We start from the raw sequence: 12,304 nt of genomic DNA, 5'->3' as shown, positions 1-12,304 counted from the left end.
TGAATCTGTCCAGTGAAGGACCCTCTCACCCCTCTGCATGCTGGATCAGGATGCGGGACAGATGGGGCCTTGGGGATGTGTGGCTGACACGGGGACCAGGGCACAGTGTGGGTGGAGACTGGGATGCCAGGAAGGGAAGGGGCCACCCACTCACCTCTCACGGAACCACTCCTTGGGATGAGAGAAGTCGGGGCTGGTGCCATTTCCACCGACGTCTTTTGGCCAGGCCTCACTCAGGTACTTGGTGGTCTCGTGGGTGCTGTCCAGGTGGTCAAGCTGCAGGTGGTCCTGGGGCCGCTGCTCTGCTGGCCCCCCGGCTTGATCTCCCAGCCATCTGGGGGCTCCACAGGCAGCAGGGCACTGCGGCCATCCTCCCACGAGCCTGCCCCCTCATCGTAGAACAGGAGGCTCCGGGAGGGCACTAGACAGAGAGCACAGGGTGAGCCTCAGTTGTCGAGGCCCCCTCCTCCCAGCCACGTTCCTGGCCCACTAGTTAACGATGAGGGTCCTGAAATCTTGCAGACCTGAGTTTGAATCCTAGCTCTAACATTTCCAATTTGCATGACCTCAGGAAAATCAGGCCTTTGCTTTAGCCTTTCAGAGCCTCAGTTTGCTCATCTGTAAAATAGAGATACTAGGGCCAACCTCAAGTAGATGTGGTTTAATGAGACAATATAGGGAAAGTGATTGGAACTGTTCATAGTAAGCACTCTGAGAAAGTAGTTCTTCCTAAGCAGAGGATACCGGGGCGGGGCATCTGCGAGCTGAATTCTAATCCCACCTCCACTATTCACTTTCTGTGAGACCTTGAATCAATCTCTTCCCCATTCTAGGCCCTAGTATGCCCTTCAGGGAAATGAAGGAAAAGAAAACAAATTTGGTGGATATCGATCTTGTTTTGTTTTGTTTTGTTTTATGCAGGCTTCATGCCCAGTGTGGAGCCCAGTGCGGGGCTGGAGTTCACAATCCTGAGATCAAGACCCAAGTTGAGATCAAGAGTTAGACGCTTAACCGACTGAGCCACGCACACGCCCCTGGATATCTACTTTGTGCCAGGCATCGTGCAAAGCCCTTTGACCTGTATCAAATCACTAACAACTCACAGAAACTCCTGGGAACGAGATATTTTTAGCCCAGTTTCACAGAACAGGTAACCGAGGTTCTACTTATCGGGGACGCTAGAGGTGAGAGGCAAACCCAGGTCTGCCTGGCTCCAGCCCTCAGGCCCTGACCCAAGGGTCTGTGTGAAAGGCACTCCCTGCAATTGAGCAATACACCAGCTCTGAAAAGCCCGTTCCAGAAGCCACTTCCTACCACAGATGCACACAGGGCCTGCCATGCACTGCATTCACTGCAAGGGGCTCCTTCATTCCCTCGCCTCCTCTGACTCTGGCTTTGTTCATTAATGCTGCCCCCACCCCCAACTTCCATCCCTTCCTCTCCTGGGGTTTCCTCTACCTCCAAATATACAAGAGCCCCTCTGCTCTTGGAAAATGGATACGTGACTCGCAAGCCCTTACACCCCTGTGGCCCACCTCCCTTAGCAACTGTCCTGTCTTCTCAGGCCACCCTTGTCCAGGGAGTGGTTTTCACTCACCACCTCCACTTCCTCTTCCCCTAACCCTCCCCACCCCTTCCTCCCCTCAAGGCCCTGCTGGTCTAGCTCATTCTCCCTGCATATCTCTCCTTCTCCAATCTCACTCCTCCCTGTCCCCTCCCTCTCTGACCTCCCATCTGTTTCCTCTTCCTCCTGCCCTGCTAGATAAATTCGTTCCTGGTAAATGATGAACAGCCAGAAAGTTCCTCTGTGGGTCTACCTGAAGTATCTTCTGCCTCTGGAAATCCATACTATTCTTTGCTGCACCCTCTACCAGTTCTCCCCCTTGCCACCCACATATTATACCTTTTCTCTCCTCTCGTGTGGTCCTCGAAAAGGTGGCAGTGTGCTCATTTAGTAAGTGCTTGCTCTACACCAGACACTGTGCTAAGAGTGTTTGTGCACCTTGCCATCTAGTTGTCACAACAACCGTGCTTGGTAAGAGTAGAGCTGTGACTCCCGCGTTTCAGATGAAGAAATTAATGCTTAGAGAGCTTAAGGCACATGCCCAAGGTCACGCAGTTAGCAAACGGCCACGGCAGGTACAACCGACTCTGAGGCCCCCCGCTCTTAACCACTGTACCTTACAACCCCCTATGGGACGGAAAATATCTGAGCTCACACCACCACGGCCCCTCTTCTGCCCAAGGTAGACATTACCAGTGGGTCTTGGCACTCCTTCCTGCTGCTCCTGAGTGCTATGTCAGGGTCCTTCACATAGTGCTTCAGACAGCCACCACCATCTTATTGGAAAGGGCCCTTGAACTGAAACTCATTTGCCATCCCATTCGTGAAATACTAATGGTATCTAGCAGATGCCCCATGACCACCGGTACCATAATTCGTTGGGGCTAGGGTGGGAACATTCCTGTTAGTCCCTCTGAGCCACTCTTGGGTGGGCTGGGATTAGGGGGTCTGCCCTGCAGTCCCAATTCTACAACCAACATTGAATAAATCATATGCCCTTTTGGAGCCTCAGTTTCCCCATTTGCAAAATGAGGGCACAGAAGAAGATAACGCCCACCCAGAACCTGGCTCCATTCTCGTGTCTGGCTTCTGTCTGGAAATTGGGGCTGAGGGAAGATGGCCTGGCTCAGGTTAACATAGCCTGGCCCACTCACTCTGACTGGCTGTGTAGACGCTGTCAGCGGCCACGGGGTCTTCCTTCACAGTCTGGGAGCTGGAGGAGAACTCAGGGAGGCAGGGCACAAGGGAGCCCAGCACCAGAACGAAGCACAAGGCCGCCACCTGGTAGTGGAGAGAGAGCGGTGGTCAGAGCCACCCTCAATCCTTCTGCCCCCAAACCAATAGGTATAAAAGGCTCTCTATTTTTCCAAAAAAGCAGCACCCAGAGCCAACTACCCCCTAGATGTGGGCTCTTCTACCCTTTCTGGAGAAGGTTGGGGAGGCTGCTCAGGCCATCTCAGCTCATTGTAGGGAACCGCCATAGGCAGCATTAGAAAAAGAGGAAAGTGGTCAACATGGTTATAACCTATAAGGTGGAGGAATCAGGACAGGGAGAAAGGAGTAGGTGGGGGCTTGGGGGGTTAAGGGAGGGGGACAGAGCATCATACCAGGTTCTCACAAGAGGAGCTGAGAGTCACGCACCAGGAACTGAGCCCTGCCCACAGGGTGACTGCCACCTGACAGTGTGAGGCTCTCAGAGGGCCTGGGGAGTGATCAGCCAGGGGGCAGCAGGCCGCACATTTCCAGGACAGAGTGGAAGAGGGTCTTGCAGAGGCCTGAGCCACACCCTGCATATTCTTTTGGCTTTCTAGAGATTTGCTCAACCTTCTCCTCTCTATTGGTTCCAGAAAGAAAGAACCAAGTCCAAACTTCCTTGTGTTTCCTTAAGCCCTTTCCTCCCCAGCGGCCTTGTAGAAGTGGCCTCCTCAAGGGACTTGCCCTGCTATCCCCTAGCTGGGTTCACGTGAGCCACTACACATCCACACGGTGTTAGAATTCATCACGGAAGGTCATGTTCTAGAAGGCTCCATGGGCTTGGTGAAAGAGGCTGGGGTCTGCAGGAGCCAGCTCACCAGGCACTAGGATCGTGTACCTTGGTGATGTGGCCAAACCCTCCAAGCTCTGCCTGCTTTCCTAGAAAGCCAGCCTGGGGAAGTCTTGTCCTTGTGTGGCCCTGGGGTGAGGGAACAGCACCTACCATGAGGCAGGTCCCAGTCTGGGTGGCGGCCATCTTGTAAGGTCTTGAGATCTTGTTGGTGACCAGAGTCTGGAGTTTCTGCAGCTGCTGCAGCAGGGTCCTGAGGAGGGCACAGTGGTCACCTGGCACGCTCTGACCCCGCAGGCATCTCTGCCTCCTGGAGCTCTCCCAGGGTGCACCTGGGCTGGCTCCAGCCTTAGCCTCCACACCAGGTATCCATTTCAGTCACGACAGAAAAGGTCACCTCCCGCTTGGCTCCTCTGCGGTGTGGCTTGGGGGGGACCTGGGGCCTGTCTCATAGTGAACAGCTAGGTCACCCTATGGGAGTTCAGGGTTGCTCCTCACCAAAGTGGGGGTGGGAGGAGGGTCTACCCCACCTGGGCTGAGGTCACCTTTTTCTTCACCTACACCAGCCACAGCTGAATTGACCTTCCTGTCTTTGAACCCCACAACTCCCTGAGCTGATAAGACGGCCACGTGTGGCAGCTGTCTGGTGTGTAGTGAGGGTCCAGTAAATGGTAACTCCCATTTTCGTTGATTTTGTTTTGTTGCTTTTATCACAGCACCTGCAGCACTTCATTTATTTACGGATTGCCATGTCAGTCTCCTTCACTAACTGTGGGCTCCCTGAGGGCGAGGACCGGGTCCCACCCAACGTGGAATCCTCCGGGCACACACAGGGGGGACTCAGCCCATGCCTGGTGAGTAACAGTTTAACCATCGCTTTCCTCCACCTAGCCGGGCAGTGGGGTTGCAGTTACCAGAATGTACAGCAGGTGGCGAAATAGCTCCAAGGGCCTGGCCCTATTTTGGGCCAGAGAGGAATCTGGGCCAGAGGTAGAGGGGTGAGGGGTGCGGACTCCCGCCTCCCTTCCCTGAGTGGGGGGCATTCTCCAGGTCAATCAGGGGAGTGGCTGGATCCTGCTGGAGAAGCTGGGGGAGAAGGGAGGAAAGAAGGAAAAAGCCTTCTGTTGAGCACCTGCGAATTACCAGCTGTCATCTACGTCATTTTAATTTACCCCAGCAAATAATTATTAAAGACCTACTGTGGGCTCATGGCTAGGCACCATCAAGAATTCAGAATAACCATTAAAAAAAGAAGAAGAAGAGCTGACATGAATTCAGCATTCTCAAATGCCAAGCACAGCTCTGGGCCCTTTACTTGCACCGTCTCATCAAGCCTTCGCACAAATCCTGTGAGACAGAGCTTCTATAATCCCCATTTAGACAGAGCAACTGGGGCCCAGAGAGGTTTAATGGTTTTCCCAGAATCGCAAACATGGCAGAATGGGATAAAAAAAACAAAACAAAACAGAAAACCCAGGCTGTGATTTTATGTGGCCACCAGGCCCTGTGCCGGCTCCACGCTGATGTTTCTCAAACTTAATTGTGCCTGTGAATCACTGAAGGATCTTGTGGAAATGCAGATTCTGATTCTGCAGGTGGTGCCGATGCTGTTTGCTGGTAAGAAGAACCCTGAGCAGCAACACCTACACCAGCGGTTCTAACTTTAGGGTGCACCAAAATCACCTGGAGGGTTTATTAAAACACAGGTTGCTGAGCCCTCCCCGGGGAGTTCCTGGTTCACTAGGTCTGGCTTGAGGCCTGAAGATAAGCATTTCTGAAAGTTCCCAGGGGCTGCTGCTGCTGGTCTGGGGTCACACTTGGAAAGCCACTGCTTTCCACATCAGCTCATTTAAGCGTCGCACCTGCCCTGTCATAGCATATAGAGCTATGTGCGGATGAAGAAGGATGGGAGGCCAGGGGTCCCAGGCTCTGCAGGGTTCCTGTCATCCTGAACTCAGTTACCCCGTCTCTCTCCTGCCTCCCAGAGCTATGCCAGAGCCAGGCACTGGCTGCAGAAGGGTGGGGGGCCAGGGAGGAGACAGGTGGGACAACTCACCTGTTGGCATTCTCCAGGGTCTCTACTTTCTTCCACAGTTCATTGTTCTCTGATGTAAATGTCTCCACCCTGAGGGGGCCAAGTAGGCAAAGGCTCAGAGGCAGCCTCCAGACCCACTGCTGCCCGTCCCCCACCCTTGCCCCACCATTCCCTGTGGCATCCCGCTCCCCACGCCCTCTGCTCTGGTGCCCTTTGAGAGAGGACCAGGGAGAGCGGGGCAGGCTGGGGAGTGGGTCCCAGGCCTGCCACCCTGCCCAGGATGCTTACTTCTTTTCTAGACATTCCACGTACTCCTTCTTCTTGCGGCGGCTCTCCTGGGCCGAGATCTAGAGGGGCAAGCCCCCGAACAGGGGTTACCATAGCCACGTAACCACTTCCTGGGGATCCTCAATTTTAGGACTGGCATCACCAGGGGAGCAGAGGCTTCCACCCACCAAGGAAGTCCTAGGGAAGGGGCTGGGTCCAGCTCATGCTTTACCTTATTCTTGATTTTTCTCCGGACCCTCTTTAAGGCCTTTTCTTCGGCTTTGGTGAGGGGGAGCTTCGTGGGGATGGGGTAGCCCTCAGCAATCAGGGTGCGTTTCTCCTCCTCTGTCAGGAGCAGCGGCCCTGATGTCCCCTGTAATTTCTGTGGGAAGTACGACATGATGGTTAGGAACCAGACAGCCCTGGATTCCAGTTCAAGCTCTGCCCTTTACTCTTTGTGTGACTTGGGGAAGGTACTTGACTCTCTTAGCCTCAGTTTCCCAATCTGAAAAAGGGTGGATCTGAATTAAATCCGATAACATGAATCAACAGTGCTGGGAGCCCAGCATGTTAGACACTCAGCCTATTATTGTGGTGGGGGGCGGGGGTGTCCCTAGATCCCATTCTGGAATCCACAGCCTCAAAGCTTGCTTGCCCAGAGCCCCTAAGCAGCAGCCCCCTCATGTCCCTACAGTCTCCACTTGGGAGGCTCCACACTCATCCCAGGACTCAGGGCCTAGCTCCATGTTTCCCGGGGGCTTTTGGGCCTTCTAGAGCCTGGGCCATCCCCCTAGAGGTCAGGAATGTCAAGTTCTAGTCCTGGCTGAGCAACAGTGTGGGTTTGGCAGGCCTCTTGGACCTCTCTACCTGGTTCCTCTTCACCCCAAAGCAGGATTGAAAGATTCTCACTCCCATCTGCCAGGCAGGCACCTCTCTGAATTCTGATAGGGATGAGGATCAGGCTTGGGGCTCCCCAGACCCTTCCCTGCTGGTCATGTACAGGGTGGACTTACTCAGTTCCTTGCCTCTAGGGTCAGCCCACCCCCAGCTGCTTACGTGAGGGGCGGTGAGAAGGGGGGAGGTGGAGATGGCCGTGGAGGAGCGGGCCATGGGCCGGACAGGGCTGGAGGGGGGCAGAGAGCGGGGACTCTGGGAGCCGTCACTGTCGCTGCCGTGGCTGCTGGGGGGCGTCAGAGGCATCTGCACCAGGTCCTCTGGGGAGAGCGGGGGAATCCAGGTTAGCAGGGTTGCATCCCAGCTCTGCTTGGACATCAGAGGTCAGCCAGCCCTGACACTGGGGAACGGAACACTGGGGCCTTGACCAGCTGTAACATCACAAGCCCCTCTGCCATGTCACATAGATGAGCTGACATCCCCAAAGTTGATTCCTGAGTGCCATCCCATCTCTGACGCCACAGAGGTCTGGCTCCCTTAAGCCTGGTCCTTGCTGTGGATATCATGGAGGCCAGATTCTTGAAGTCCCTCCCCCATCCCTGACTTCACAGAGTCCAGACCCTTTGAGCCTCCAGCTTGGTAACCCCAGAGGTGACTGGAATCTGCCCGCAGTCAGAGCCATGGGGATCAGGCTGGGCAAGCAACAGCCTCTGTCACTTCTTTTTTTCCACTGCAAAACTTTTAGCCACATCAACCCCAGGGGTTCCTCTTTCAATTTCAGGGTAACAGGACAGCATTGGGCTTTCGGCAGACCAGCCAGGGGCACTGCTCTCCCCAGCCTCCCCACCCCTGTTGCTTCTCTGTGGCCACAGCATCAGGAAGACTGACACTTGAGGCGGTCAGGAAGAAGCTTGGGTAGAGCCATGAGGACCGAGAGCCTAGCTGCAGGGAGAGCTCCCAGGTCGGCACAGAAAGTCCAGCTAATAGCAGGTGTGGAGACCTGAAGGCTCTGGGCTGAGGCTTAGGAGGAACAGCTGCATCCTTCTAGGCTCTGCCCCAAACTGCCCCCTGCAGGAGTCCTCTCTCCTTTCCCAGACTTTGACTTGCCTCTTAAAGAGCCCTGAACTTGGAGCCAGAGAGCCCGAGTTCAAGTTCTGCTGTCACCTGCCCCAAGTGTGTGGCCTATAGTCATGTTTATTAGCCTCTCCCAGCCTCACTTTCCTGTTGGAAGGGAGCCACGAGGATGGAATGAGCTAATGTTTGTAAAAATGCTTTACGGATAGAAGGGCGCTCTACAAGGCGATGTGTTTTCACAGTGGCCCCTTTCTGCCTTCTGTGAGTCTTCTCTCCAAGAAAGTGAGCAACCTGAGGGTGAAACTGGGGCCTTATTCATACTTCTAAAGCATGTGCTACTGAGCCCAGGGCCTGATACATAGTAGATGCTTCATGAATGTTTGATGGATTAATGGGGTGGGACTGGAAAGATTCAGTTAGCCTTTTCTCCTTCTGGCCAATCCAAGAAGCTTCCTCTGTTCCCTTCCTCCTTGTCAGATCTGGGAGGCTTCCAAGGCCTCCTGGGATCTGCCAACTTTAATCCATTTGGCTGCTACGATATTGGCCTTCATTACTCTGATCTCCTTGGGCACAGGAACTGTCTTCTCTCTCTGCTTCCCCAGCTCCTGGTACTGGGACATGCACAATGAACTCACTGGGTGGATGGATGGATGGATGGATGGATGGATAAATGGATGGAAGGATGGATGGCTACAGAGTGGGCATCATCAGTGAATGATGGGAGGGGGATTAGCAAACAGGGTGAGAGAGTGTCAGCAACAGAGATGACAGTTGTAGATTGGGTAAGAAGGGGGCTTGAGGAAGGGAAAGTGTGAAGGGCAGGGAGGAAAGGATATTCTCAAGAGAGATGGGAGTTGTCAAGGGAGATGGGTGGGCTGGGCCAAGGGAGTAGGGATGCTGTCTGCCCAAGACTGGAGAGAGGCAGAGTCCCTTTCTGGACATACTTACCTGGTGTCACTTTGAGGAACTGATTCACCTCCTGGGGCTCCGCTTTGATCACTGGCAGCTGAGTCATCTCTCCTGGGGCCTGAGGAAGACATAGGTCCATCTCCATCAGCTGTCCTTGGGACTGTCCCCACCAAGCCATTCAACCTCCCACCCTCCCCTGAGTCTGGCAGTCTGCTCTGCACATAAGGAGGTGGCGGGGCTCAGTGTTCCGAGCACAGCCCAGAGGGAGCAGAGGCAGGTTTTCAGGCATGGAGAAGCCAAGTCAGACCTAAGAGAAGAGAATGATGGTCAAGTGGTTAGTGTAGTTTATTTATTTCTTTTTTAAGTTTTTAAAATGTTTTTATTTATTTTTGAGATGGAGAGAGACAGAGCATGAGCAGGGGAGGGGCAGAGAGAGAGGGAGACACAGAATCCAAAGCAGGCCCCAGGCTCTGAGCTGTCAGCACAGAGCCCGATGCGGGGCTCGAACTCACGGACTGTGAGATCATGACCTGAGCCGAAGGCGGACGCTCAACTGACTCAGCCACCCAAGTGCCCCACTGTAGTTTAGACCTTATGCTCAGAGAAGGAGAGCTTCTTGTGACCTCCAAGGCCAAGGCCATTTTTTTAGTGGAGGCTGCCCTGCACGGACTGTGAAGGCCACGTAGGCGGTAGGCTGTGGTATGGTGTTATGTGGTTTGCTATGTGGTTTGCAGAGAGTTTGCGGAGAGGATGAGAGGTAACGTCTGGCACATTGAAGCTGTTCAGTGAGCGGTAACAATAGCACAGACTAAGAAGGCATGAACCGGCTGGGGGCTCAGGGTAAGCTCCCTCAGCCACTGAAGTTTGAAACGAGTCCTGAAGTATAAGCAGGAATGTTCCAAATAAAGGATGGGGCCAGTGGTGAGTGGAAAGACATTCCAAGCGCAGGGAAAAGTATCTGCAAAGGCACAGAGGCCAGAGAGCATGGCTGGATCCGGAAACTCAGTATTCAGGGTGTCCAGAGGGTAGGGGTGTGTGCCAGGGGTGGAGGGGTAGGAAACAAGATCAGATGGCTTGGTGAGGGGGTGGCGTGGGGGTGGTGGGAGGATTCACAGAAGGTAGAAAGGGACCAGACAAGGAAGTTTGCAACAATAAGGAGCCCCTAAAGGGTTGGATTGCAAGGGACTAACAGAACTAGATTTATGTTTTTTTTTTTAAATTTTTTTAATGTTTATTTATTTTTGAGACAGAGAGAGACAGAGCATGAATGAGGGAGGGTCAGAAAGAGGGAGACACAGAATCTGAAACAGGCTCCAGGCTCTGAGCTGTCAGCACAGAGCCCGACGCGGGGCTCCAACTCACGGTCTGCGAGATCATGACCTGCGCCGAAGTCAGCCACTTAACCGACGGAGTCACCCAGGCGCCCCTAGATCTATGTTTTAAACAAACACGCATCCCTATTTCTTTATATTCCCACTTGCTGCTACAGAAAGGACATCAAGAACACACATGGCTGCCTACACACGATGATCAACATGCACCTAAGTGGTGTTCTCTTTGAGGAAGGCACTGTGTTGTTGGGTGCCGGATTTCAGGACCAAGGCTCCCCTCTGGTTCTGCAGCCAGCAGGGAGAGGTCATGATATTCTGGGTGGGACACAGAATCCCCAATTTAGGCAGATGAGTAAGAATCGCAGAAGGTTCAAATTGGCAGAGACCTTGGAGACTCCCTGGTCTGCATCCTAGCCCAGCCCTCAAGTGACAGAGAAGGCATTGTGATGGAAAGGGTGGGTCCCACAGCCTGTGACTGACAATGCCAACTTCTGGTTCCTGTGCCTTCCACAAGGGTGTTGTGACCTCGCTAGAGTGGGAACTGTGGGCTTCTGGGTCTTGCGGAGTTTGGAATGCCGTTCATTATTTCTGACTGTGTGATTCTGGGCAAGTCGCTTAGCTGCTTGAGCCTCAGTTTCCTTCTCTGAGGCACGTGCCCAACCTCCAAGACTCTGGCGGCGGCTGCTGCGCCTTCCCTTCCTGCTTTGCCAAGGCCTGAGGAGTCGCTGAGCCAGCCTTGGAGGTGGTCACAACAGATCCTCCACCTTTGCAGCAGACCCTTGGTTGATGGTGGGGTAGGGAGGGGCTGAGCTTGCCTTTGGCCACATACATTTTGATCGGGTGAGATGCGTGGCCAGCAGGGGGCAGAGCTAGTCAAACCCGTAACTAGGGATTTTAAGATGGCCCTTAGATTGTAGACTCCGGGCCAAGAAGCCTTTTAGAGCCAGTTCATGCTCCCATTTTACAGACAAGGAAGCTGAAGGAATAAAAAGAAGGCAACGTGCCCAGAGCCAGGACACAGGCAGGGCCCAGAGACTTGGCCCAGGAGGCTCTTCAGATGTTGGATCTATAGCTGAATGCTGTTATCCATGTATCATGGAGGGTGGTGGTGGTGGGAGGTGGGAAGGTGGGGTGATGGCATGAGTGTATGAGATAAAAACGTTGATCTCATGAGCATATACAACTGAAGTACAGCAAAACTTTCGAATTCTCATATTTGGTCTTTCCTTTTTAAAGTCCTGATGCTCTGAGAAAATAACACGGCCTGTGCCATGTCTATCTCTGAGACTGTGGACCAGGCCGCTGATGCTCAGCCCTGCCTGGGTCCTTGCAAACTTCCTTCTGCACACAGTGAGGCCCCCAGCTTACTCCGAGGGTGCTACGGTTTGTGCGCATTCTAGGAAGGTGAGGGGGTCCATGGGAGTTCTGACCCTCAGTCCCAAGGGTCACGTGGCTCCCAGTTCACGTAGCCCTGGGGTACACAGGGCTTTGAAGGCCTCTTCCCACAGAGACCCACCACCCTGCCTCCCTCCCTCAGCCCCTGGGAACCGTCCCCAGGCTCACCTGGTGGGGGACAGGCAGCCTGGACAGGGGGCTGAGGCCCAGCAGCGGGGTGGTGGCCATGGCAGCAGCAGCAGCCATGGCTGAGGAGGCGGCCAGAGGGTCCACGGGCAGCTCCGGGCTCTGCTCCTGCTTCACCATGACGGAGCACAGTTTGTGTCCCAGCACCCATGCTTCCTGTTCCACGTCTGGGGAAGGGGGCAGGACCAGGCTCAGGGGACTCCCCGAGCAGAGGGCTCTGCCCCCCTCCTCCCCCTGGGAGCTCCTCTGGACTGAGATGCCAGGGAACAGAGGGCGGCAGGCAGGCAAGGGCAGAGGGGGGTGCTTGTGACATAGCCTGGGGCCAGAAGACGTGGGGCATCTTCTTCATTCAGCAGCTCACACAGCAGGTGTGGACAACAGATCTGGACCCCTCCTGACTGGCTGTGGGACCTTAGGCAAGTTGCTTAACCTCTCTGAGCCTTAGCTTCTTCATCTGTAAAAGTGCCCGGCAAGAAGTAAATGTTCAATAAAAGCTAGCTATGGTCACCACAATGGCTGCCATCCAGGGAACATCTGCTGAGCACTGTGCTAGGCGCTGGGGACCTAGAGACAGTCACAAGCAAGTTTAGGGCAGCTGGAATGGA

General features: G+C 54.2%; 1 protein-coding gene across 1 annotated transcript in view; it reads right to left on the bottom strand.

Annotated features, from left to right (window-relative positions):
- Positions 1–12,304, bottom strand: part of CREB3L1 (cAMP responsive element binding protein 3 like 1) — a 35,316-nt gene that overhangs the window by 743 nt on the left and 22,269 nt on the right. Inside the window, 10 exon segments of the mRNA XM_003993204.5 lie at positions 155–314; positions 317–421; positions 2,719–2,845; positions 3,762–3,861; positions 5,665–5,733; positions 5,932–5,990; positions 6,143–6,292; positions 6,967–7,124; positions 8,827–8,905; positions 11,682–11,866. Of these exon segments, the coding sequence (XP_003993253.2) occupies positions 155–314; positions 317–421; positions 2,719–2,845; positions 3,762–3,861; positions 5,665–5,733; positions 5,932–5,990; positions 6,143–6,292; positions 6,967–7,124; positions 8,827–8,905; positions 11,682–11,866 (1,192 nt within the window).

This window comes from Felis catus, chromosome D1, assembly GCF_018350175.1.
Source record: "Felis catus isolate Fca126 chromosome D1, F.catus_Fca126_mat1.0, whole genome shotgun sequence".
NCBI classification, from domain to species: Eukaryota; Metazoa; Chordata; class Mammalia; order Carnivora; family Felidae; genus Felis; species Felis catus.
This window is presented reverse-complemented; position numbering and strand designations above follow the sequence as displayed.